The sequence below is a fragment of the Ascaphus truei genome, chromosome 4 (genome assembly GCF_040206685.1).
Source record: "Ascaphus truei isolate aAscTru1 chromosome 4, aAscTru1.hap1, whole genome shotgun sequence".
Taxonomy (NCBI): domain Eukaryota; kingdom Metazoa; phylum Chordata; class Amphibia; order Anura; family Ascaphidae; genus Ascaphus; species Ascaphus truei.
Window position 1 is genome coordinate 66,940,717 of NC_134486.1, and position 24,470 is coordinate 66,965,186.

The 24,470-nt window shown below is 41.7% G+C and overlaps 1 protein-coding gene across 8 annotated transcripts in view; it reads right to left on the reverse strand.

Moving 5' to 3' along the window:
• The window catches only part of CCDC88A (coiled-coil domain containing 88A), a 185,390-nt gene extending 161,192 nt beyond the window's left edge, over positions 1 to 24,198 (reverse strand). For 4 of the 8 annotated variants that reach the window (XM_075595981.1, XM_075595983.1, XM_075595982.1 and 1 more), the window contains exons 1-2: positions 23,479 to 24,194; positions 23,254 to 23,354 (exon numbers count right to left, since the gene is read on the reverse strand). In XM_075595981.1, coding sequence (XP_075452096.1) covers positions 23,254 to 23,354; positions 23,479 to 23,541 — 164 coding nt within the window. In that variant the 5' untranslated portion in view covers positions 23,542 to 24,194. Of the gene's footprint in view, positions 1 to 23,253; positions 23,355 to 23,478 lie in introns of all 8 variants that reach the window. The other 4 variants (XM_075595977.1, XM_075595979.1, XM_075595978.1 and 1 more) reach the window with 2 other exon arrangements.
• Positions 24,199 to 24,470: the final 272 nt, after the last annotated feature.

Genomic DNA, 24,470 nt, shown 5'->3' on the forward strand with positions numbered 1-24,470 from the left:
ATGGAAGGTGGGGAGCAATATATATATATGTACCGGGTAGGATACATTTCTGAGCGAGGTCCAAAGAGGGTATATTGTTACAGTTACCGACCAAAGGGTAGGTTGGTTAAGAAACCTGACCCAAAACACTACTACTATAGTGGGTACGGATTCTCCATGTTAGGGAGGGATCTGGGTGTATTCATTGTTGTTCTATGTTATGCATTGTTCCAGTGGAAGTGAGTCTCTCTTGCTGAGAAAGAGTATGCTGAGATGTGTTGCTGTATACTGCTGTGAAGAAATAAACACCAAGTTTCTGTTATATACTCAGTGCCTGAGGCTGCAGTTTCTTCAGGGAGGGAGTGAATATTTTCCACAGGAAACTGCACCTATTCCTATAGGTCCTGTGGGAATGGAGGCGATGTACCAGTGAGAAAGAACCACCCAGCACTGAAAGCCTGTCCTGTTAATCCCCAAACAACACCGGTGGATGCTCAGGGCCTTCCTGTGAACCAACATGTAGCACCATCATCAGGTATTCACAGTAATACTCCCTTAGGGTGGGGGAACATGGGTTACATACATACATACATACAATTCAAAAATGCACTTAAATATAGCAGACTATATAAAAAATAAGAGAAAGAATACATAACAGTAATTGAGGTGCACGCAGAGGGACAGGGAACGCCAAACCATACACACACACACACACACACACACGGAAGACTGGTTTATATAAAAACTATATATAACATTACTGAACAATAAAGCTCACACGACAGACGTGTCTGTACTCATGTTTCAGAAGGGCTTTTATACATTAAAGAACATAAGAAGCGTGCACAAGTAACAGAAGTGCATAACTAATGCCCTTGGATCTTCAGCAAACCTCTGGTCTAAAGACAGAATAGGATAATTATCCCATGCCAGGACACAGCAGAAGGATTACTGAACTATATTTAATCTTACTGGTGTTGCTTTGCATAAATTACATCAAGTTACAAATCGAGGATTTAGTTCATCCTTCTTTTCTGAAATATCCAGTATATGTTGGGTAATTTGCCTTTTTTGTTCACTCTTTAAAATTACATTCCCTGTGCAGAGTAATGAACGGATATCTTTGGAGGTCATGGAGTTAGGTCTTACGAGCCCACAGGCTGGGTTTAAATCACAGGGTACGTGAATACCTCCTTAGACTTTCAAATGGCAACTGAAGGGCTGATCCAAAGTACTCTGAAGCTGGCAATCACACCGCGAGCAGGCGAAAACTGCCATTCAAGTCAATAATCCGGTTTTTATAGTGGATAGAGAAGAATAGTGGAGATTGAAATGTTATGATGACCAAATACTGCAGAATACACAAGAAAAAAACATCTTACATCTGTCCAGACGGCCATCTTTAAAGTAGCAATTCCCTACAGAAGCCTATATGAGTTTATCTCCTATATTGTGCGTATCTTGCCTCGTAGCCATGTTCCACTCTAAAACAAAAAAAACAAACAAACTGGCTTTTGGGGAGAGCTCTATTTTAACCTCCCGGGCACTTAATATTTCAAAAACATATATCATAGACTATATATATATATATATATATATAAATAAAAAAAATTACAAAATAACCCACAGCTTTGGAAAGTGATAGTGTCATGAGAAGATCATGAGAAATTATGTATTTTAATCAATCTGGTGCTTCAGTGGTTAATGTGGTTATCGTTTGTCTTAAAATACAATTGAGTTTATGACAGGCCAAAACCTTTCCTGGGTCTGTGCTGATCTACAAAGATGGCTTAATTGGGGGGGGGGGGGGGGGAGGCTATTACTAAAAATTAAATATATGTCGTTTATATATGTCGACCATAAACGCTAGCCAGATACAAGGCAGTCAGCCTCAAAGGAAACCAACATTCCTGAGATACACCTTGTGCATCACAGAGAGAGAGGTGATACAGGCCACACCTTAGTTGGATGACTATTAAAAATGAGAATATGATGTGATGTCATCTACGCTGCATAATGGGAGGTACATATCTGTCACCATTGCGATTGTACAAAATCAAACCATACCACATGAGTAAGAGGTGCCAAGGGCAGATATCAATTTGTCACTTATACTTAGGAGCAAGACGGTCAAAATTAGTCTTTACATCTACCATAACCGAACAGCGTGGTTAGGTCTTTGATTGTTAAACTCACGTATTCCACGTGGCAAACAGGCAGTATGGTTATATAGAGCAGGGGTGAGCAAACATTTTATGCCGAGCCCCCCTTTTCATCCATGAAATTTCTCGGGCCCCCCCTGCCTGATGTAATAAAAATCACATTAAAAAAAAACAAAACAAAAAAACCCCCACCTTTATTAAACGGTATACAATGTAAATACAAATATGTCTAAATACTTATTTCAACAGCTAGTGCTTGCAAAATTAGGCTGCGTCCACCCTGCTGCTGAGAGCGGTGACATCACCAACTCTCCAAGCATGAGCAAAGTGTGTCCTGCATAATTTTGCAAGCACGAGCGGGGGGGCATGGATCGGGGCTTTTTCTGTGTATGTGTGTGTGTGTGTGTGTGTGTGTGTGTGTGCGCGCATTGACTGCTGCTGAGCGTGCTTCAAAGTCAATTTTGTTTGTCTCCCCAAGCGCCAAGCTTGGGAGAGCGTACGCCCCACAGTTTGTGCACCGCTGCATTCAATCACAACACCCATACACACAATCACAACACAGACACAGCACACATACTCAATCACAACACAACCCCCAGACACAAAACACAATCAATCACAACCAACACACACAATCACAACCAACACTCAATCACAACCAACACAACACAACACACACACACACATCACAACACACATACTCAATCACAACCGACAGACAACACACACATCACAACACACACACACAATCAACATACACACACACAATCACAATCAACACACACTCATATCACTTCCAAAACAGACACAACACTCACTCATATCACATCACACACTCATATCACAACACACACATCACAACACACACTCACCCCCCCCCAGGTAAAAGTACTATTACTGTACTGCATGCTCCGGTCCCCCATGCTGCTGAACACTGGAGCGAGTAAACAGACAGGAAGAGAAGGAGGGCTTGTGTCTGTGTGCAGGGAAGTCCCCGCCCCCGCTGCAAGCTCAGGGAAGCAGCAGCACACAGAGCTTGAGCTGCTTGGCCGCCCGTGCACTGCTCTGCCCGCAATATATATATATATATATATATATATATATATATATATATATATATATATATATATATATATATATATATATATATATATATATTAATTAAACAATTCTTTAATAAGTAATGCTTTGAGGCACTGAATGAACTGTTACATGCTTTGTAGAGAGTATTTACATTTTCAGACACATTTTGCTACAACAGATGTGTGTGTTAAGCGCATAGATTTTTCTAGAATAAACAGGGACCAAAGACCCTGGCAGATACATATTAAACATTTTGCATAATTCTCGGGTGGTGGAAGCAGATAGATATGATTGCAATGGAATAAGGGGTTAATATTAACTCATTGAAAATACCTTGCGCAGGAGAAAGGTGAGTTAGCTAGAGTAGCCGTGTGTATTAAACCTGGTTGCATATCTAAGTCACGTGCTCACTTATGTGCGGTTTGTGACATACAGTATATGTAGACAGATTGTTCATTTGAGGGACCTTTGCGATGGTGAAAAGTGGGACAGCTTGAAGCTGTGTATTTACCCTTGTCCCATATGCAGGTCACGTGTTCACAGGTGTGCTGTACATTACAGCTAGATCTCTCAAAGTAAAAACTAGAATTCAAAAAATGGTGGAACACCACCGACTGCAAATTTAGGCAAGACCATAGACTTCAAATTTTAAATTTAAAACAATGTTTGATAAACAATTTATTGACTACACTACCATTTATCCGCATACATTAAAGCACACCATATCCAATGTACTAGCAAGATATCGATGTCTTAACGTTTACTAAAATGCTATTTGTTTGAATACTTTGTTTGAATACAAATGCATAACCTTTGAAACTAGTGAGAAAACGGACACATTTGGTCTCCGTGACATGCCAAGTTAGGTAAAAATCTGGATGGGTTACCTATACGTATAAAAATTCCCTTTTTTGTATTCCTCTCTCCAGGAAAAACAACCCTACAGGTTTAATACAAACATTCGAAAGTATTTCAGGAGGTTATGCGTTTGTACATTTTTCTAACTTATTTTATGTGCAAGATATTTGATCAGAAACAAATAATGCTCAATTAACCTTATTTCATTTATGATTTATGCTGTTTCTCTAAATGTTGTATAGCCTGGCCTTCGGCAGCCATTGCTAATTCTGGGCCTTTCCTCTGTCAGTCCTGTTAGAACAGGCAGTGGAAAGGTTAATTCCTTCAATCAGCTTGTTTGCATTTCAGCACTGAGTATTGTAGCAATATTCGGGGGCAGGCTTAAGCAACCTTTGAGCATGTTAATCCAAAGGGTGGATATGGGTTGGAACACCCCCTGATGTGTGTGAGCCAATCGGTATCCAGCTTTGAGTTGTAATGATTCAAAGCTAGAGACACTCCCTGAGGATATTCAAATTGAGACATGTTTCCTAAAATAAGTTAACAGTTAGGATGAGGCGTTAGTCTGAGAGAAGAGATTGAAGAGAGCTCACAGAGAATAGTTCTCCCCCTCTTGCCCCACCTGGGAAAGGAGGGGGGGAAAGTTAAGCTGCCATAAGCAAGTGCAGAGAAGCAAGATTAGGCCTATGATGTTCTGCTTTATGCTGTGTATGCTGCTCTGAATAAAGAACCACAGAAAGAAGCTGCTGTGTGTGTATCACTGTTCCTGGTGGGAGGAGGATGGCATGTCAGTGGGGGTCTCTCCTCTGGAGACCCCAGGGGATTCCAACTGGCTGGAGGCACTGCACCACCCAGAGAGAACAAGAGCAAGGTAACCTGTCCCTGTCCTGGTTCTCCCCACAACACCGCAGAGCCCTCAGCACCTGTGTTTGCCAGCAGGTCACAGCACCAAGACAGTGTACAGTAACCAGGAGTGTACCCCCCCACCCCCAATCTCATGTCGGTGGGGTTTAAGAGGGTTACAGTTGCTAGCTGTATCAAAACACCAAGAACTTATTTAAGGCCAATTGAGACATTTAGTAGAATATAAAGCCACGCAAAAGGACGACAAACATTTGTGTAGATGCAAAACGGGCATCATTTACTCACAACCAAATACATCAAATCAAAATGAACATAAACTTTTAAACTATGTTGACAAACAATGCTAAGGAAACGTCATGAGTTTACAATGAATGAGTCAATAGTCAAGGAATGCAAAGCAAGGGGCTGCGATCTTGATGATTAGATAACAATACATATCAGAAATGGTTGCATATCATAGGTTTAAAGTATGGATACAGTCCATCAGTTGTGATATGGTTCATGTTTTTATTGATAAACTAGTCAAGCTAAACACAAGGGAATAAGGACCTATGCAACTTGGGATGCCCCAAATATATGGGGACAACATGTAAGGCACAAAGAACAGTATGGGGGTTACAGTACATGCACAAAAACCTAGTCAAAGTAACAATGTATAAAAGCATGGAGGGAGACGTGCACACCAAGAAGAGACCCCTGATGAAGGTGCTTGGCACCGAAACGTTGGAGGTTTTACAACTGTGCTCAGTTATTAAAATGACTTTTTGTGCATTAATTTGATTGCATCTCTTCTTGGTGGGCACGGCTCCCTCCATGCTTTATTGAAAAACTCAAATAGCCCCCATAACTTGAAATTACCAAAGTTGACACTTTTGAAAAAAAAACTCTTTTTTTTTTTTTTTTAAATGATCAGACATTTTTTTATTAAAAATGTATTATATTTAATGGGTTGCCCTGAAAAACAGATCTGAGGGTAACCCTCGAACAGGCCTGGACTATCCATTAATAGGCAACCACGTGCACCTAACTGCTGCTGCTTGTGATTACATTGCGATATGACGACAGGATGAGTTGATGAATTGAAATGTCATACAGATCACGCACTGTAGTCTAGCGTTGACTTAAACAACTGTAACACTATTGAACATAGGCTTTGAGATTTGTTTGAAGCTTGTACTAGGAAGTTGCCAATAAAGGGTCTGTGTGTGTGTGTGTGAGGCAATGTTAGTTTTCCTCTGAGCTAGGAATAAATTACAGTGAGCATTTCTGATTGAATCACGTGTGAAATAAAAGTACAAAAAGTAGAGAGCTCACATTGAATGCAACAGCTGGGAAGCAATTTATATTTACATAAGAAGGGAAAAACAGAGATGAAGGTTTTACTATTTATGAAGGTTTATGTTCCATCACAACTCTTCTCTTTAGCTACTCGCTAATATTTCCAGAAATAAAATGAAGACATAGTATATGCACAAGTAGGAAGAGAATTTGGTATATTGTTCTCAAAATGAAGGACTTCTTTTTTGCAGAATGACGCTTACAATGAAGAAAAAACCCATTTAAGGCCTTGATAAAGTTCACATCACCGTGGTAACTTACAGATACCCCTTTGGGACAAAGCTCACAAGGCTAGTATAGACCAGGTAATTAGCAGAATCTTTGAATGTTACGGAAAATAACAATACTACTAGTGAGCACATTCGCATGTCTCCAACAGGTCTGCAAACCTGCCTTTCCCATTATCTCTTAGCATAGAATGCTTCCAATGCAGCAAGGGATTCTGGGTAATGACCGGCAAATTAGCACAGTGTGTCACGTTTTGCATCATGTCCATTTCAACATGGACCCCTCTAATCATCTGCCTACCGTATTACACAGCTTTTTCATCACAGCCTGGGTTTAAGAAGTGCATAGCCAGCAAGTCTTCTCACAGACAGCTAGACTCATTTGCATGTCCCACAATCCCCTGCAGTATAAGCACGGTATGCTAGGAGATAATGGGGAAAGGTAGGGTTGCAGACCTCTCTGGGACATGTGAATATGCTCACAAGTGGTATTTTTATTTGCAGTACACTGTACATTTTTGTCACTATTTTACCCATCATAACTTATTTGGTGAATATTATGGGAAAGCCAAGCAGGCATTTTATAGGGACAGACATTCCAAGGACAAAGGTGAACAAATGACTGCGACTGGTTTCAGAAGTTAGATGTAGCTGATTGAAATCTTTGAAAGAAATAATAAATCAGAAAAGCATATTAAAATATTAATGCTTTAGGGGGTGTATACAATCATAACCTAAATGTACTTTGGTTAAAGAAGTGTTTGTTAGTCCTTGAATCTATAGGTAATTAGTTTTTGGTGTGTTCCATTTTCATAAACGATGCTATCAACAGTCAAACAGATAAAAGAAAATGAAAACATGCATCTCACACAAAATGCAAATAAGCATTAAAATAATTCTTAAAGAGTGATTGAATCTTTTACAAAGAAGCCAATTACTCCAAGTTCTACACTCTACCGTACAGAGAGTCCACGAAAGAAAGCCGTTCCTAAATTCCAATTAGCCTGGGAACGGAGGGAAATGTGGCCTGCCTACCAGGTCTTTGCCTCACTTAATGCAGCTATATGTATTTTTAAATCTGATCATACATACATACATTTTGCACATAGGTAGTTCCTCTACTCATGGCAGATGAAGGCATTTCCAAGCTATTTCTATTAAAAAAAAAAAAAAAAGTCTCACAACCTATGCACCTTCTAACACAAACAAACTCTCTGTTTAATAGGTACAGCTGGTCTAAAGGACCCCAAAACATATAGTGTACCTGTTAAACAGGTACCGTTAGAGAAGATATACATATACATATACACACACACACACACACACACAAAAAAAAACCTTAAAGAAAAGAGCAAATCATGCTCAAGAGACAAAGTATTAACATTATAGAAGTTAAACTCATATAGGGGATTGTGGCGTTACCCTGCCTTCCTTGCACAGGCACACCAGGACCATTTATACCAAGTCCTCTTGAGTACTGGCTATTGCAATTTTCTTCTGAACACCCGAACCATAATCATCTTGCTGTCCTTCTAGCAATGCCCCATAAACACTCAATATGGAATTCCCCTCTCCAAGGCCAATATTCTAAATACTGCTAGCTTCTCTTCATTGTGCAAATGAATGTCCGAAATACGCTGTCCGTACACTTTTAGCTGGTTTTAATGATGTATAATTAGGCCATTATATTTGCAATCTTGCCAAACTGTACAGTGAGAAAATTGCATGAAAGAAAGAAAGATCTTCATTTCTTACAGTAGTACATAAAGCTTTTCAATGTAACTGAGAAGTTAAATCAATGTTGCTCTCAATGTTCATCAGCATACACTGACCTATTTATCATATCAATACAACACGGAGCTCACAATCCCCCACATTTGGATGCAACTGGATCATGATTATCCCCAAATTCATGTGAAAGCAAAATAAAAAGAATCAATTGATCTTTATAGACATTGATGAGATTTATAAATGGACCGCTGTGTCTTTTACATGAAGGGTATACAAATCAATTCCCTGCTTCTCTGTATTTAACAGGGAGCCTTTTTAGGAAATGAATGAATCCCACAGAACAGAGAGGGCCATAAAATGCCCATTGCAGGAACAACCTACTGTACAAAAAAAATCCATGTTGGTCCTCACAGATTTCTTTCAGTGATTTATGATAACGTTATTTTACCTTCAGGGGAAATACCTGACATACTTGGCATAGCTCCTGTCTTGTTTCAGAGGTCAGACAGATAAGATTTATGGTTAGCAGGATGTTCAACATCCTTACCCAAAACTAAAATTGGATTTTCTGGATTTAAACATAGTGACAAAGTTCCATAGCCTTAACATGATTTAAAAAAAGTGATCAACAGAGAATTGTGATGCAAGTAGCACATATTCTATCTTTGTGCAGTTATTGGATGCAACATTGGGCACACGGTTTATCCTGGGCAAGAACAACAACATTTTCAGTGTTGCACGCATATACACCAAAAAGAATGAATGGGTTTCAAAAGCAAACAAAAAGCCTGTGACATCAGAGTTAAGAAATTAAAATGGCAGTGAGCCAGACATATTGCAAGAATAAATTACCATCTTTGGACAAATATGGTACTCAACTGGATTCCAAGGGATCGGAAAAGACCAAGACGATGATTAAAAGTAAGATGGGAGAATGAAATTAGAAAATGTGTTGGAGGAACGTGTTGCAGAGACTTTCAACCACAGTACTTGGAGGAACACTAGGGAGGCCTTCATCCAGCAGCAGATCGAACAAAGGCTGAAGATGACGTTATAGATACACACACACACACATACACGTATTCAAGTGGTATACACACACACACACACACACACACACACACACACACACACACACACACGTATTCACTCCCCTACAAATTTGCTCATTTTGTTGGCACCTGAGCGTACTGCACGACGCTTTCAAATTAAAATTTATATATAGAATCTACAAAAACTACTCCAAAGTTAGGCTAAGGCCCCGGTATCTCCGCTGCAACGCGCGCCCGCGAGATTGGCGGCGCGTGCAGCCGATTACCTGGTCTGCAGCTCACTGCAGGAAGAGAGACCGGGGGGAGCGTGGCGGGGGAGTGACGGGGGCGCGGCCATGACGTCACCCGGCAGGTTCACCCTCATTGGCTGAACCGCCGGGGGGGCGTGCCGTATCGCTCGACGCGAGTCCTGCTCTCAATTCTATTGAGAGCAGGAGCAGCTCTCGACCCAGTGCTGCGGCCCCCCCTCGCAGCGGGCCCGGCGCCATTGAGGGGAGGGCTCTCGTCCGTGCAGCGTCCGCCACAGCGGACGCTGTAGTAGGCAGCGGGGTCAAGGCCTTAGTTAGAAAATGCATATAGAATATAAAGACAATTTACAGAGAAAAACAGATTAATTTCAGTTGCAAGTATTCAACCCCTTTGCTACTGTAGCCCTAAAATCAGCTCAAGTGCAAATTAATTGTTTGAAAGGTCACAACAGGGACATCTGGAACTTATGCGCGGCTCGGTGCAGGGGCCTTTGGTGCGGCATCTCCTCAGACGATGCAGCGTAATGACGTCACAGTCTCACGTGATGTTGAGGTGCCATGTGGCATCACGTTGTCATGGCAACATGACGTCACATTGCCATGGCAAAGCGACGCCATGTGACGTGCAGGTGCTACAGGAGATGCCACTGGACAAGGTAAAGACAGTTAGAGGCCTTGCGCTCTCCCCCGGCAATCACTTATTGTTATGGAGAAGAGCGTGGGGTCTCTGTAACCACAGGGCTTGGTGCAGAGGCACAGATAGCACTGCTAGCAAGCTGGCCCTGGGTCACAAAATGACTGAAATTGTTTCAGCCTGTGTGTAATCAAAGTGGTTTGACTTGTAGATCATTTCCGTCAGTTACACAGCAATTCACTTGTGAGCACATTCACATGTCTCAGACAGGTCTGCATCCCTGCTTTTCATCCTTATAGCCTGGCATACAGTGCTTCCATGCCAAGGGATTCTGGGTAATGACATGCAAATGAACACAGTGTCACCATTTGCACATCCATTTTGACATGGACCCCTCTAAGCGTATGCCTGTTGCATTACATATCTTTTTAGCATAGCCAGTAAACCAGCTCAGAAAGCAGTTTCAACCTTCTGGGTCTTATCAGTGTGAGTCTGGTTATACTGGCTTTGCAATTTAAAGCTGTGATAGGTTTCAACCACACCTTAAATAGATTATGGTGGGTAAAAAAAACTGCCAAAAACCCTCCATACAGCAAATGGAAATGTCACTTGTGAGCACATTCACATCTCAGACAGGTCCGCAACCCTGATTTTCACCCTTACCTCCTAGCATATACAGTGCTTCCACTGCAGCAAGGGATTCTGGGTAATAACATGCAAATGTGCCCACAGGTATATAAAGACTTGCTTCAACTCAGGGTACAGAGGAACAGAGTAGGAGAAGGGTATAATACATTTTCAAAAGGTGCTGATTATCCCTCAGCACAGTGAAGTCCATCATTAAGAAGTGAAAGATGCATCATACCACACAGATCAGGTGGCCCTCCCAAACTGAGCAACCGGACAAGCAGGAAACTGGTTCGAGATGTTACTCTGAAGCAAACAATGAAATTAGATATCTGCAAAGATCTGTGTCTGAGATGGGAGTCAGGGTGTTCACACAACAATAAACCAGTCCCTACACAGTCTCCCGCATAGCAGATGCACCGCCTCACAACTTCACCTTCACAAAGCCGGTCTGTGTTGATGGGTGGCAAGAAAGAAGTCATTATGCAAAAAGACTCATCTTAAATCACATATAGAGTTTGCGAAAAAGCATATAGATGATACTGCAGACGTGGAAAAAAGGTTTTGGGGTCAAATGAGCCCAACACTGCACCTCACCCAGCCAACACCATCCCAATTGTCAAGCATGGTGGTGGTAGCATCATGTTATGGAGATGCTTCTTCAGCAGGGACCGGAAAGCTTTTCAGGATTGAGGGGAGAATGGATGGTGCAAAGTACAGGCGAACCCTTGAGGGAAAACCAGTTTGTGTCAGCCAAGACTCTGAAACTGGGGAGGAAATTCACATTTCAGCAGGGTAATGGCCCAAAGCACAAAGCCAAAACCATGCTGAAGTGGTTAAATAAGAGAATTAATGTTCTTGAGTGGATCAAAATCCTAACTTGAACCCAAACGAAAATTGATGGCGAGACTTGAAGATTGCAGTCCATCGACGATCCCTATCATATTTACCAGAACTGGATCAATCTTCCCATGAAGAATGGGCAAAAATGTCACCATCCTACTGTGCAAAGCTCGTAGAGACCCAACAAAAAAAAAGGACTCATAGCAGGACTTGCTGCAAAAGATGCTTCTACCAAGTACTGACTTAAGCTGCGATTATACCAAATGCCATGGAGCGATCCGGTGACGTCCCCCTCACGCTGCCGCCAAGCAGCATCTTGATCAAGGAGAGGAGGCAGTGAGAGGAGGCAAGGCTACGAGCGATTCACCCTCATTGGCTGAACCGCTCACCTGACATGGCCGTCACCTGCCAGAAACAAATGTCAAAGTCTCTTCAGGAGTCTGCCGCCCTGCAGCTCCAGGTGGTGCGCACCTCACTAATACTTATGCAACCAGTAAATATAATTTTGGACATTTCCTTTGCTGACATTTAACCTCCTCATATAACAGTGTTCAGTTTAACCACTACAGGTTTGTAGCTTGGGGGGGGAAGTTTTTTTTTTTAATAACTGCAGAATAGGCCAGTTGGACGCAGCTGTTTCGCCGTGACAAAATAGGCACCATCGCTTTGCCGCAGACAAAGCCTCCACCGCAGCCAATTCACCACTGGAACCTCCGCCGCCGGCCACGTCGAAGGTAACTTTTATTAGTGGTTATTGTAGGGGGGTAATTTAAGGGTTTAAGCGAATAGGGGATCAATTTAAGGATTTTAGAGGTTAGGGTAAGAGATTTTAGGGTAAGAGTTTAGGGAGGGTTTTTTTTAGGGTAAGGACTTAGGGTAGGGGATTACCTTATTTGTCAAGTGGTTGTCGGCGGAGGGTCATGGCGAAGCGCCATTTGGCCATGGCAAAACGGCTGCAGCCAAATGTCCCAGACAGGAAAAACTGCATCTATTATTTGTAACCCAACAAAATGTGACATTAGTGGTAGGGGGTAAATACTTGTGCAAACGTACGTACGTGTGTGTGTGTGTGTGTGTGTGTGTGTGTGTTCGTGCGCGCGCGCGCGCATGTGTGTCAATAGAAGACTGCACTTAAAGAGAGTTGAGAACTTCTACACACACACACATTGTAGAACACGGCCTAAATCAGACAGAGGAAGAGTTGAATATATATGTATTTGTGCATGTAGATATAGAGAGAGAAAGAACTATACATATATATTTTCTCTGCCATATATATTACAGTGAAAATTAGAAAATCAGTGTTTGTGCGATTATGGTTCTGAAACTTGTGCAAGAAAATACAACCCTGTTGGAAAAAATCCTTGTTATTACAATTGCTCCGTGAATAACCAATCTTTGGCATGCTTTGTTCATGGCCACACTCCCAACTGACTCAGCATTCCCCACATAGAACTAATCAATGTAATAGGCTTTCTTGGAAAGATTCAATCAACCTTTGAGTTCAGTTTTCACCGATTTCCTTCCTCTGGAGCAAAATGAGTACGTTTTCATCAGACCTGTGTAATTCTAAATGGATCAGGCAATTATTGTTCTTCCCCATTAGGACTCTGGTTAATGATGGAATTGTCATTTGCATAAACAAAGCAACAAAAAGGAGAGAGTCCGGATCAACCGTTACTTACACACACACACACACACACACACACACACACACACACACACACACACACACACACACACACACACACACACACACACACACACACACACACACACACACACACACACACACACACACACACAAAAAAGACTACATACAGATTACAGGGGAAGAAAAGGAAAGCGCATGTTTTATTTAGCAAAATAACCGATACCACAGCCTCATAAACAAAGCTTAACGCCCTCATAATGATTTAGCTTACTAATAGAATTAACAAAGTAATGTTAATGGAAAATTGATCAGCCCTCTTGAATGAAAGTACTGTATTCCACAATTTCCACAAATTTGGGATCCCTGGATCAACTTCCCACAAATTAAGATTTTGCAATGACTGCAAAATGAATGGGTTGTAATAAGTGACCCATATGGTGTTGTTCCCATCTCCCGCAGGAGATTTCGGGTGCCCACTACAAGCCGATGGGCTGAGGGGATGAATATTCCCTGTACACTCAGGTTGACTGCTGATTTTCATGGATACATCCAATTGTTGTATTGTAATCTCTTCTCCCCTCCCCTGACCCCCTTCTCTTCATTCTGTACCCACTCTGCCAAAAACAAACAAACAAACAAAACAAAATTGAATGACTGATACTTTAGGGTGAAAACAGAGTACTCCAATTTGTTTATTTATTTTTTGACTTTACATGGGTCACTTTAAAACAATGTTCATTTTATATCAGATTCCCAAAAATACATGTTTGCTAATTTGTTTTGCAACTTTTAAGACTAAAAATAAAATAAAAAACAAACATGAAAATACATTGTACAACTATAATCTGCACCAAAACTCTACACATGCAAGGTAATAAAATATAATACATGGGGACTAACCTAAAAAAATCCTCCCAAACTCTCCTAAGGCCTCGGACATAGTACAGGTGACAGAGCATGACGTCACACGCGCCTGTGCTTGCCGAGATCCGTGGCTTCCAGGTTTGCGCAATGGGGGGGGGGGGGGGGGGGGGGGGAGTGTGACGAGGGCATGCCCGTGATGTCACATGAATGATTTGCCCTCATTGGCTGAGCCTCGCATCTATCCGGGACATCGCGTGGAAAAGGCAAACTTTTTGGTGTCGCCACGCCGCGCACTATGCATATGTGCTTTGGCCTCCATTGGTTTGGATTTGGCGCGAGGACACAGTCTAACACTGTTTCTAAAAACATGGCAGGATTTTTTTTGTAAAAAAAATAAAATAAAATAATTATGTAACTATTAAATCTGCAACTGGCAAGTGTAAGACAATGCCATCAAAGCCGTTGTTTTCTTGCTGCGCATCCAAAAGTTTCTGTCAATACGGCAGATCAACTAAAACCCCAGAAATCATTAAATCCCATGCACAAATATTTTACTATCACACTCACCCCTGTGTGGTGTTATTTCCCATTGCCTGGGGGACTGTATCAGCAACACTATGCCTTTTATACTGCTCCTCTCTACATTATAGTGACATTGAAACAATTACACAGGGACAGTCCCTCCTAGAACAAAAGTGAACTACGGACAGCGACGCGTTTCATAGTGTAAATGTAGTTTGTAAAAATAAATTAATAAAAATTGGAGAAGTTTTTATCAAGACCCCCGCCCCCCCCCCCCCCCCCAGTAAATAAATGCTTTGGATGGTTTTTACAATCTTCATCCAATGTCTTTTGGTCGATCCTCAAAATTAGAGATGAGTTGTTGTTTTTGCTTAGTCTATAGATAAACATGTATATAAGTAGCAAATACGTCCGATTTCAGACACTCACAAATTACATTGTGACCATGGGTGATGCAGCCTTGTTGAAACATTTTTAGAAAACCCATTATGCCCGGGATCGCCAAATTAAATTTGTTTCTCTAAAAAGTAAATGTTGCATCTTATTTATTACACAAAAAGCTATATTAAGAGAATGTTCTAACTCTCCGTCAACCGGAATAAAAGTTGGCACATTAACCAGCCATAGCTTAGCTGCCCTTAACCTCATCATTAAATTAGATATTTTTTTCACAAATGAATATAATTTGCATCATACTGTATGCTTGAAAATGTTAAAAAGGTTACAAGGTTAAAGCAATGATCCTATCTTTTGTTTCCTATTAGTATTAATGTGTAACAAATGTAACTGTAGCGGTGCCTAGTGAATAAAATATAACAGTCCACTTGTGAGTTTGAAACAAAAAAGTTGCCAATACAATCATGTTACGTCCCAGATATGTTAATTCTGGCCACTCCAATAGAGAATAGTGAAGATGATGGTCACAGCACATGGAATGAGAAAAACATAGAAAAGATAGCATAGTACTGTACGATATCAAAAAATCCTATAATCCTTGTGCATAAATGATGGTATGAATACTGGAAAATATACATGGAAAGAGAGTGAAAAAAAAGTACATTAAAACAATTAAAAACAAAAACACATGGAAAAATACATTTCAGATGGTGGTCAGATTCGCAAACTTGGCAACAAAAATTGGAATCCTACTTACAGGATGTAGGTAGGACATGCGCCTTAAGATAAAAATCTGTTCCAAACAGTTGGAACTCCCTTAAAGGCTGTAACAGCTGAAGTCCTAGATGTCAGACCGTGTCCCAGACCTGCTGGCGAAGAGATTCCTGTATCTTTCTCCCGTCCTGCCAACGTCTCACTGACTCGCTGCTTCTTCATCCATAATCTCGCGAGAACGAATGGTGGGGAAGCCGGTTCCGGCACACCGAAAATCCGCAGAGCATGAGATCCAGAAAGGTGGTATACACTCATGTACAGAGGAATTGCAGTTGGGTGGGAAAGGTGACCCTTGAACCCTACGCGTTTCACGATTACTATCGCTTCATCACGATATATCACGTTAATGTATTTATACTTACAGCAAAAAAAGTGATCACACAAATAAACTTATCTATTAATGAGATTAATATACTGCAGTATCTAGTTGATATTTTAGATATAAAGCTATATTACAAATTCATGGCACTAAATCAGACTTATTATGCGCGGAGGGATGAATTACCCCATCAACAAATAAAAACAAATGTATAATATGCAATTACAAATATCTATAAACATTGAATTTATCTCAGGTAAATTTACAATATAGCAGCTCGGGAAATACATACATTTTACATAATTGATAGAAAAACATTCACATGGTATCATCTATTTAGTAAATTATTTCCTTAGTAACGAATATCAAAAGACATTTATTAACATTACTATTATTTAGTCATCACTTAGGATCCAATCCTCATATTTCAGAGCATTTTGAATTGCAAGGGACACATTTAGTATAGAGAGCCACTTAAAATAGTGCAGTCCAGGGAATAGAGATGATGACATTGAAAATATATAGTGAGAAAATCTCTAACAGCGCTCAAAGGAGATATATATATATATATAGTGACAAGTATATAGTGACTTAGACCATGAAAAATAAAACAATAATGTGCAAATAAATAGCCAAAAGTGCAAATTGTGATAATAAATGTAAATGAAGGCTGCTCAAAACCCTTAGAAGGATGGTCCACATGAATCCCTCTAGCTGGAACTTGTGGAAAGGAAAGGGGAGCGCAACTCGTTCAATGATGAATATGTGGAATAAGAAAATGATACAATAGTGCAACACAGTCTCTGTAGAAAACACTTCAAAATCAGTCGATCTCTATAGATTCAGAACTCACATTCTTTCATAAGTATACGAGCATGTGACCCAAACTGATGTCGGTAGTATGGAAATTCGTGCAGGTTCTCTTTCTCTTTATCTCCCAGGGTTCCTGGGGATACTTTGATTCTCTCAGATTGCCAAGGTATCAGCCATATATATGGGAGAATGGAAAGCCAGACATAGTGTGTACCGTACAAAAATTGAACACTTTATAATTACTAAAAAAAAAAAACCCCAAAGGGTGAATGCTTATATCAATAAAACATGTACCAGGAACATAGGAAAAGCGAAATCTGTGTCCCAATTCTCACCCCCTCTGCTCGATTCACTGCTCGATTCTCCCGTCGAGTCACTTCCGGTTTACCGGCATCTGACTTCCGGTATCACGGCGCGACTGTAATTCAACGAATAAGGGATTCTTGGGTGCAGATCGAGTGAAGGTGAGTGGCGCTTCCAACTCTACGCGTTTCGCTATCGTCGCTTCGTCAGGAGACTCCGGAAGTGAGATGCCGGTAAACCGGAAGTGACTTGACGGGATGATCGAGCAGTGAATCGAGCAGAGGGGGTGATAATTGGGACACAGATTTCGCTTTTCCTATGTGCCTGGTACATGTTTTATTGATATAAGCATACACCCTTTGGGTTTTTTTTTTAGTACTTAAAGTGTTCAATTTTTGTACGGTACACACTATGTCTGGCTTTCCATTCTCCCATATATATGGCTGATACCTTGGCAATCTGAGAGAATCAAAGTATCCCCAGGAACCCTGATAGATAAAGAGAAAGAGAACCTGCACGAATTTCCATACTACCCACATCAGTTTGGGTCACATGCTCGTATACTTATGAAAGAATGTGAGTTCTGAATCTATAGAGATCGACTGATTTTGAAGTGTTTTCTACAGAGACTGTGTTGCACTATTGTATCATTTTCTTATTCCACATATTCATCATTGAACGAGTTGCGCTCCCCTTTCCTTTCCACAAATTGAAAATATATAGCCAGATATTCAAATCTTTGAATTGCCAAAAAAATCCCAAATTATTATGTTCATTCATCCCAAGTGGTGAAACAAGCTTACTGGCTTTATCAGTTACAATCAATCTTTGAACCAATAATTTCTTCGGTCACCCCCTCTATTGTCTCCTTTAACAATTGTAACACGTTGTGTCTTTTTTCAGTAAAGTGTCAGGCGACACTTTATGCTGGTAAAGACGCAAATTAAAAGGAGCACAGACACTTACCTCCGTAAGTGGCGTCAGTAACAGCTCCAGAGGTTTAAAGACCATGGTCACGCGGGCCAATTGGAAGCCGTAAAAGACGATGTCCCGGCTTCATATTGGCCTGCGTGACGTGGGACATTTAAGCCGCCATTATGTTCCCCACACACAGACCAGCTGGAGCTGCTGTACTTGCTCCGTAGGGTGTGCCGAATCTCAGGAAGCAGGGGATCCCTGGAGCTGAAATTAAACACAGTTCAGCTACGGGGACCCCTTGATTTAATCCTTTTTTTTTTCTTAAAGAAAAAATAAGGAAAGCAGGATTGCCACTTTAATCATTCTAGATGTTTGATCAACATAAATCATACCATATGGACATAAATGCATAAACTACCCAGGGAGAAGGAATGAGTCAGTGAGTAAAGACACTGACGGTAAACAATGATATGGAGTGTGAATCAGGGGAACCTGGTTCAATTCCCGGTGTGAGCAAGTCACTTTATCTCCCGGTGCCTCAGGCACCAAATTCAGATTGTAAACTTATCTGGGCAGGACTGTGTCTGTAAAAATTCCCATGTGCTGCATACCGCACACTAAACTGTAATTGTGAGTACCATTAGGAGAAAAGCGCTATATTAAAGTTATTACTATTAACTACTATCACAAGTATAGAACACCCTACATTTCAATAATCTTCCCACTAAAAGGGTGATGCAATGTTATGTATGGTGATGGAATCTTTATTGCATCCAGATAACTGCAGAAACTGAAATACAATGTCTTTGTCATGAGACTACTTTCTGAAAAGTGTGGTTGCCGAGGGCATTAAACGAAGAGACGGGAAAAAGAATGAATGGGTTCGAAACCAAACAAAATAAGTCAATGACATCGTCACAAGGGTGAAGAAATTAAAATGGCAGTGGGCCAGACCTGTTACAAGAAGAAATTACCATTGTTGGGTAAAGAAGGTACTCAACTGGATTTCAAGGGAAATTAAATGACTAGGACGACAACGAAAGGGAAAATAGGAGGATGAAATCAGAAGAGCAATGTGGAGAAGAGATGCTTTCAACCGCAGTACCTGGAAGATCATTGGGGATGCCTTCATCCAGAAATGGATCGAGAAGGGCTGGAAAATGAACACATGAACACACACACACACACACACACACACACACACACACACACACACACACTTCATAATAGTTAAAGTCTTCATTTAAAGTTTTTTTTTTTTAATTTTACTATAACCCCAGCATAGTTTGATTTATTGGGTTATTTGGGGGTAACCACAGGAAAGGTTTGCAAGCAGATCAATATTATATAAAGTACTACTTGCCAATTGTCCACATACACCGAGATAAACTGTAGAGTAACCAATACTGCTCTGGGCCTTGGAAACCCCCAGGAACCTCCAGTAATTGCCTAGATAAGCAGGTTGTACCATTCTTCTCTCCCATAGAACAAACCAACAATACACAGATTCCAGACAGGACAGAAGCAGCGTTACCTTAAATGTGACAAGCAAGTGGCATGTCCATTGTGATCAATGTTTGTTCTATAAACTTTGACACGCCTGTTAGTTTGAAACCATCAGTCTCAGAGGGGCTTAAAACACAAAGTAGCAAATTGTATGTTGCTCTTCTCACATTTAGGAATTCAGACAAGCAACGATAATTGTGTTTCTCACAAAGGCTGGGATTCACTAGATTCAGATACGGGGTAAGCCTATTGGAGTTTAGTGAATCTTCCCCTTAGTGCACACAGGGTATGCATTCAATTTTTTAAAGCGCATAAAGTCTCCGCTAAAGAGAGTTTACAATCTAATGTTGGTGCATAAATCTCAAGAGAAAGTGACTTTCGTCAATATCCAATGCTGACAATGGGATGGGATTCAGACACCTCATCACTTATTCTCTAATAAATGAGATTACATATCACAGCGGTTCTGTATGTTATCACATAACTGACCTTAATTATACATTTTACTAACTGAACATGCACATTGTCTAATTATTAGGGGAACAGAACAAGTAAATAACTGTCAGATTACGGCTATATATTCACAATTCAAATACGGACAGCAGAATAGTTGTACAAAACAGAAACCAAGCAACGTAACATATTACATAACACACCTGGAGATTTTTAGACCTAAAAAAGGTAAAAAAAAAAAAACAATCTAATGTTTAGGTCGTTGGTTCTGGCATGTGCATTAGCAAACCTGCTCTGCTCCAAATGTATATGTAATCCAGATTATAGTGTTATCCCCAGGTTGGCCCTGTTGCCACATGTGCATAATAAACTAACAGCAAACACAGGGCACCATGAAAAGGTGTGTCTCACTTAGATGCAGCCAGTACTGCCTCATGTCTGCTGTATACCAAAAGCAAAGAGGTAGCAAAACGCATGCATACAATATACTGTGTACATCACCATAGAAAGTTTCAGAACACAGAATCCCTGAAAGGATGTCACTGAAAAGCAACCTAACGCCAGAGTGCTCCAGTGTATAAAAACACAATATACTCACAATCTTGCATGTTTGCTTCAGGGCTCACTATTATTCTTGCCCTCTTTCACAGCAGCATAACCTGATTACATTTCAGAGCATTTTATTTAATTCATGTGTGGCATACAGTGTTTAAAGGAGTGTGAACAGACCAGCATGTACATATATCATGTTTCATCTTTCATTGTAAGGCCAGATACCACAAAACACTTTGAAGTGTCAGCCCTGAGGGTTCAGCCATACATTGGTCAGCATTCCTCTACAGACTCTTCCTGCACTGACAGAGCTAATCACACATGGGTCTGCAAAACCAATGCTAATCATGGTGTATGTGTAGCACTTTATCTAAATTATGAGGGGGGGGGGGGGGGGGGGAATAATATTCTTTTAAACTTTTGAAGAAATAATAATGGCTAGTTACACGATTACAAAGCACAAGTCAGAAAAATGAAATAATTATCCAAATCTTTCAATACAACCAGACAACCCCAAAAGAGACTAGCAATAGCACTGTTGTCTCCTTCAATGCAAAATATCACATCTGTTGGTTAAACTCACATATTTCTACTACAGCCAGAGGCAACACAGGCCAACATGTCCTTCCAATTGTGAGAGAAGAATTAGAGTGCTGTAACCCTAGGAAAAGGAAATCTCACCCCATTCCGACAGAAGCTGTTCACATTTGCAGCTAAACATCAGGCTCTCTAATAAATAATAAGTATTAATATGAATCTGAAAGCAGGCTATGTTACACTCTGTTACAGACAGATATATATAAAAACGATTCTTTATGATGCTCTAGGAAGGTTTAAAACAGCAAAAAGACAGCCAGGATCCATAGAGTTGCAACACCAGAAACCCCTAGAGCCAGGGTGGGCAACCCTGTCGCCATTCGCCACTTGTGGCCATTGGCACTGAAACTGTGGCGAACAGGGCCGCCGGGACTTCTTGTGCGCCCCCGCCCCCTTCTCCCCTGGTAGGGAAGGAGCGCGCTCCAGCGGTGTGACGCACTCCCCTCCCTCACCCCCGCGCTCCCCTCCGAGCCGGCTCCAGCTGAAGGTGACGTGCTGCTGCGCTCCCCCCCCCCCCGTCCCTCCATCGCCTCTGTGCCGCGATCTGGTAGGAATGGGGGAGGGGGACTGATGATGATGAGGGGGACTGCTGAAAGGGGCTGGGGGGAGGACAAGGGTGCTGGGGGAAGGACAAGGGGTGCTGGGAGAGGACAAGGGTGCTGGGGGAGATGAGGGGGGATTAAATGAGATGATGATGATTGGGGTGAGGAGATGATGATGATGGTAGTGGTGGTGTGAGCAGGATGATGGGGGGTGAGAGGATGAGGGAGTTTGCGGTCTGAGGGCCGTTCTATAGTGCGTGCGCTTGCAGCGCCGTGCGCGCGCACGGTAGTTATAGTTGGCTGAGGTTAGTCAGCCTTTCTATAATGGTGCCGCGCGTGCGCACGGCAGTGAGCGTGTAACCCGCCGACGGGGGAAGATGAGGAAAAGAAAGATTTCGCGCTGCTACCGCCGCTGAAATGTGTGTGTATGTGTGTGTATGTACGCATGTACAATGTTAATAAATAATTTATTAAAGAATTAATTTATTTATTTCAAACGTATTTATAATACACACACACACACACACACACAGTATCTCACTCGCTCACAGCATACACACAAAAAGCATGTGTCACGTGCACGCGCGTTCGCACAGGCACGCGCGCACACACTATAGAACGGGCCTGGTAATTTATAAACTTGTTTTCACATGCGCAACATAATACCTCCATTTTTACCTGGTGTGGCTATTTTCACTTCTAATTCGCCACACCTGTGGCTACATTGAAAAGTAGGTTGCCCACCCCTGCCCTAGAGCTTTCCACTTGTGGCTGATTCTGATGACATGGGTGCCCTGGATGTAGAGTACTCCCTTATCTTTTCACTGCAGCCTATCTTGCTCAGCACATGGTCTGATTCTTTCATAGATACAGATTTTTGCTCAAGTCTTGCATTGTTTTTCCTCACAGGAAACAATGAGAAATAGCAGCATTTTGAAGAACTGGGATACAACCTTGCTAAATCCAGATACACAACTAAACTGCAAAGACATATGGGTTTGTCACATGGAAAGAGGATCTACACCAGAGGGCTTATTTAACCCATGACTGGTCCTCAGCCACACCACATGGATGTCACAGCATTACAGGCACTGTCAGATCTGAATGAGCCATGGATTCACACACTTCAAGAGTCTGCAACATCTCAGTTTGATTAAGCTGTCTCTAACACAAGGCTCATCCAGTCCCAATTTATACATTTCTCATCCCAATACAATCTGCAGGAAACTCTACAGATCAAATCAACTCTCTACAGAGAATGAGATCTGCTAATCCAGGACTGGTTGACCCCGTCCCTGGTAGCCAGCCAGCCAGATGGTCAGTCAGTAAACTTGAGATGTAAGAGGAAGCTGGCAGTAACACACACAAAAAAAAGCATCTGATTTTTCACTTACATCTGAAACATGACCTCATTCAGGAATACACCATCCACTAAAGCCAGATATTCGTCAAGATGGGTTCCATTTCCTCTGGCCAAGGTTTCAAAAGTGTTGATCTGGAGAGAAGAGAAGCAATGTTACTGTATAAGGATCTCACCAGTCGGTAGGTTGCATGGTCCTGACATTATCATGGATCTGTAGAGGAGAGAAATAAAAAAAAAAAAAAGCAGACATGCTTACCCAGATCACCAGAGGGCTGGACATGAAATTCTCCAGGAGTGGAGCAAAAATCTCGTTCTCCATTTTTTTAAAAATAAAACAAAAACCTTTTTTTCCTGACTTTAATAATAATAAAAAAAAGGTCTTATTCCTAATGTAATCGATGTATCTGCTGTCCGGGAACTGGTAAAGCCATTTGGAAATGAGGGGGGGGGGGGGTAATCCAAAAAAAATGGGAAAGCCTTCAGGGTTCAAGTCCGAGACCCCTTAATAAATGAGATACATTGTTATGACAATGCGCCCTGGTTCCGTCTCTCCTGCCTCTGCAGAGGTGGTGGGTTTAGGGGCTGTATGTTGCACAAGGAGGAGGCATCATCTGGAGACTCGGAAGGGGGAGGAATGAAGAAGAGGGGGCCAGGGGGAGCTTACTGAGAGAGGAGGGAGAGAGAGAGGCAATCCAGGCTAGCTCACTCTGCAGACTCACTAGTAGGCAGCAGCTCATCCACCCCAAGGAAATAGCATTGAAGGCATCGCCCCTCCTCTTGCACATGAACTAACTGTCTGATCAGCCCTGACACTAGTGACAAGAGGGTGGCCGTGTGCGCTCAGTGACAGAGCCCCACAGCCCAATGCAGCAGCAGTCCCAGGAATAAGACAAAGGAAGGAGCGGTTTTTTGGTAGTGCATGAATTTTATTGCAAGTGCTGCCTCCCTCTTTCATGTCCTGCAGCTTTGTGGCGCACATTTAGCTGTCCCGCGAGGTATCAAAGCGTTTCCCCCTCATAGGGAGCAAGCATGTTATCCCCCCGGGGAGTGTCATTCCGCCACATAAACCCCCCCTCCCCATCTTTATTCTACAGGATTTACCGCAGTGAACAGATCCCTCCGCCAGCACCACCCCTCTCCTCCCTCTATAAAAGGCATTGTGCACTTTTACTACGGTGGGGGGCGGCAATAATTAAGGTTGGGAGGGGTTGTGACGAATTGAGCAAGTTGTGCACAGGTTTAAGGAAT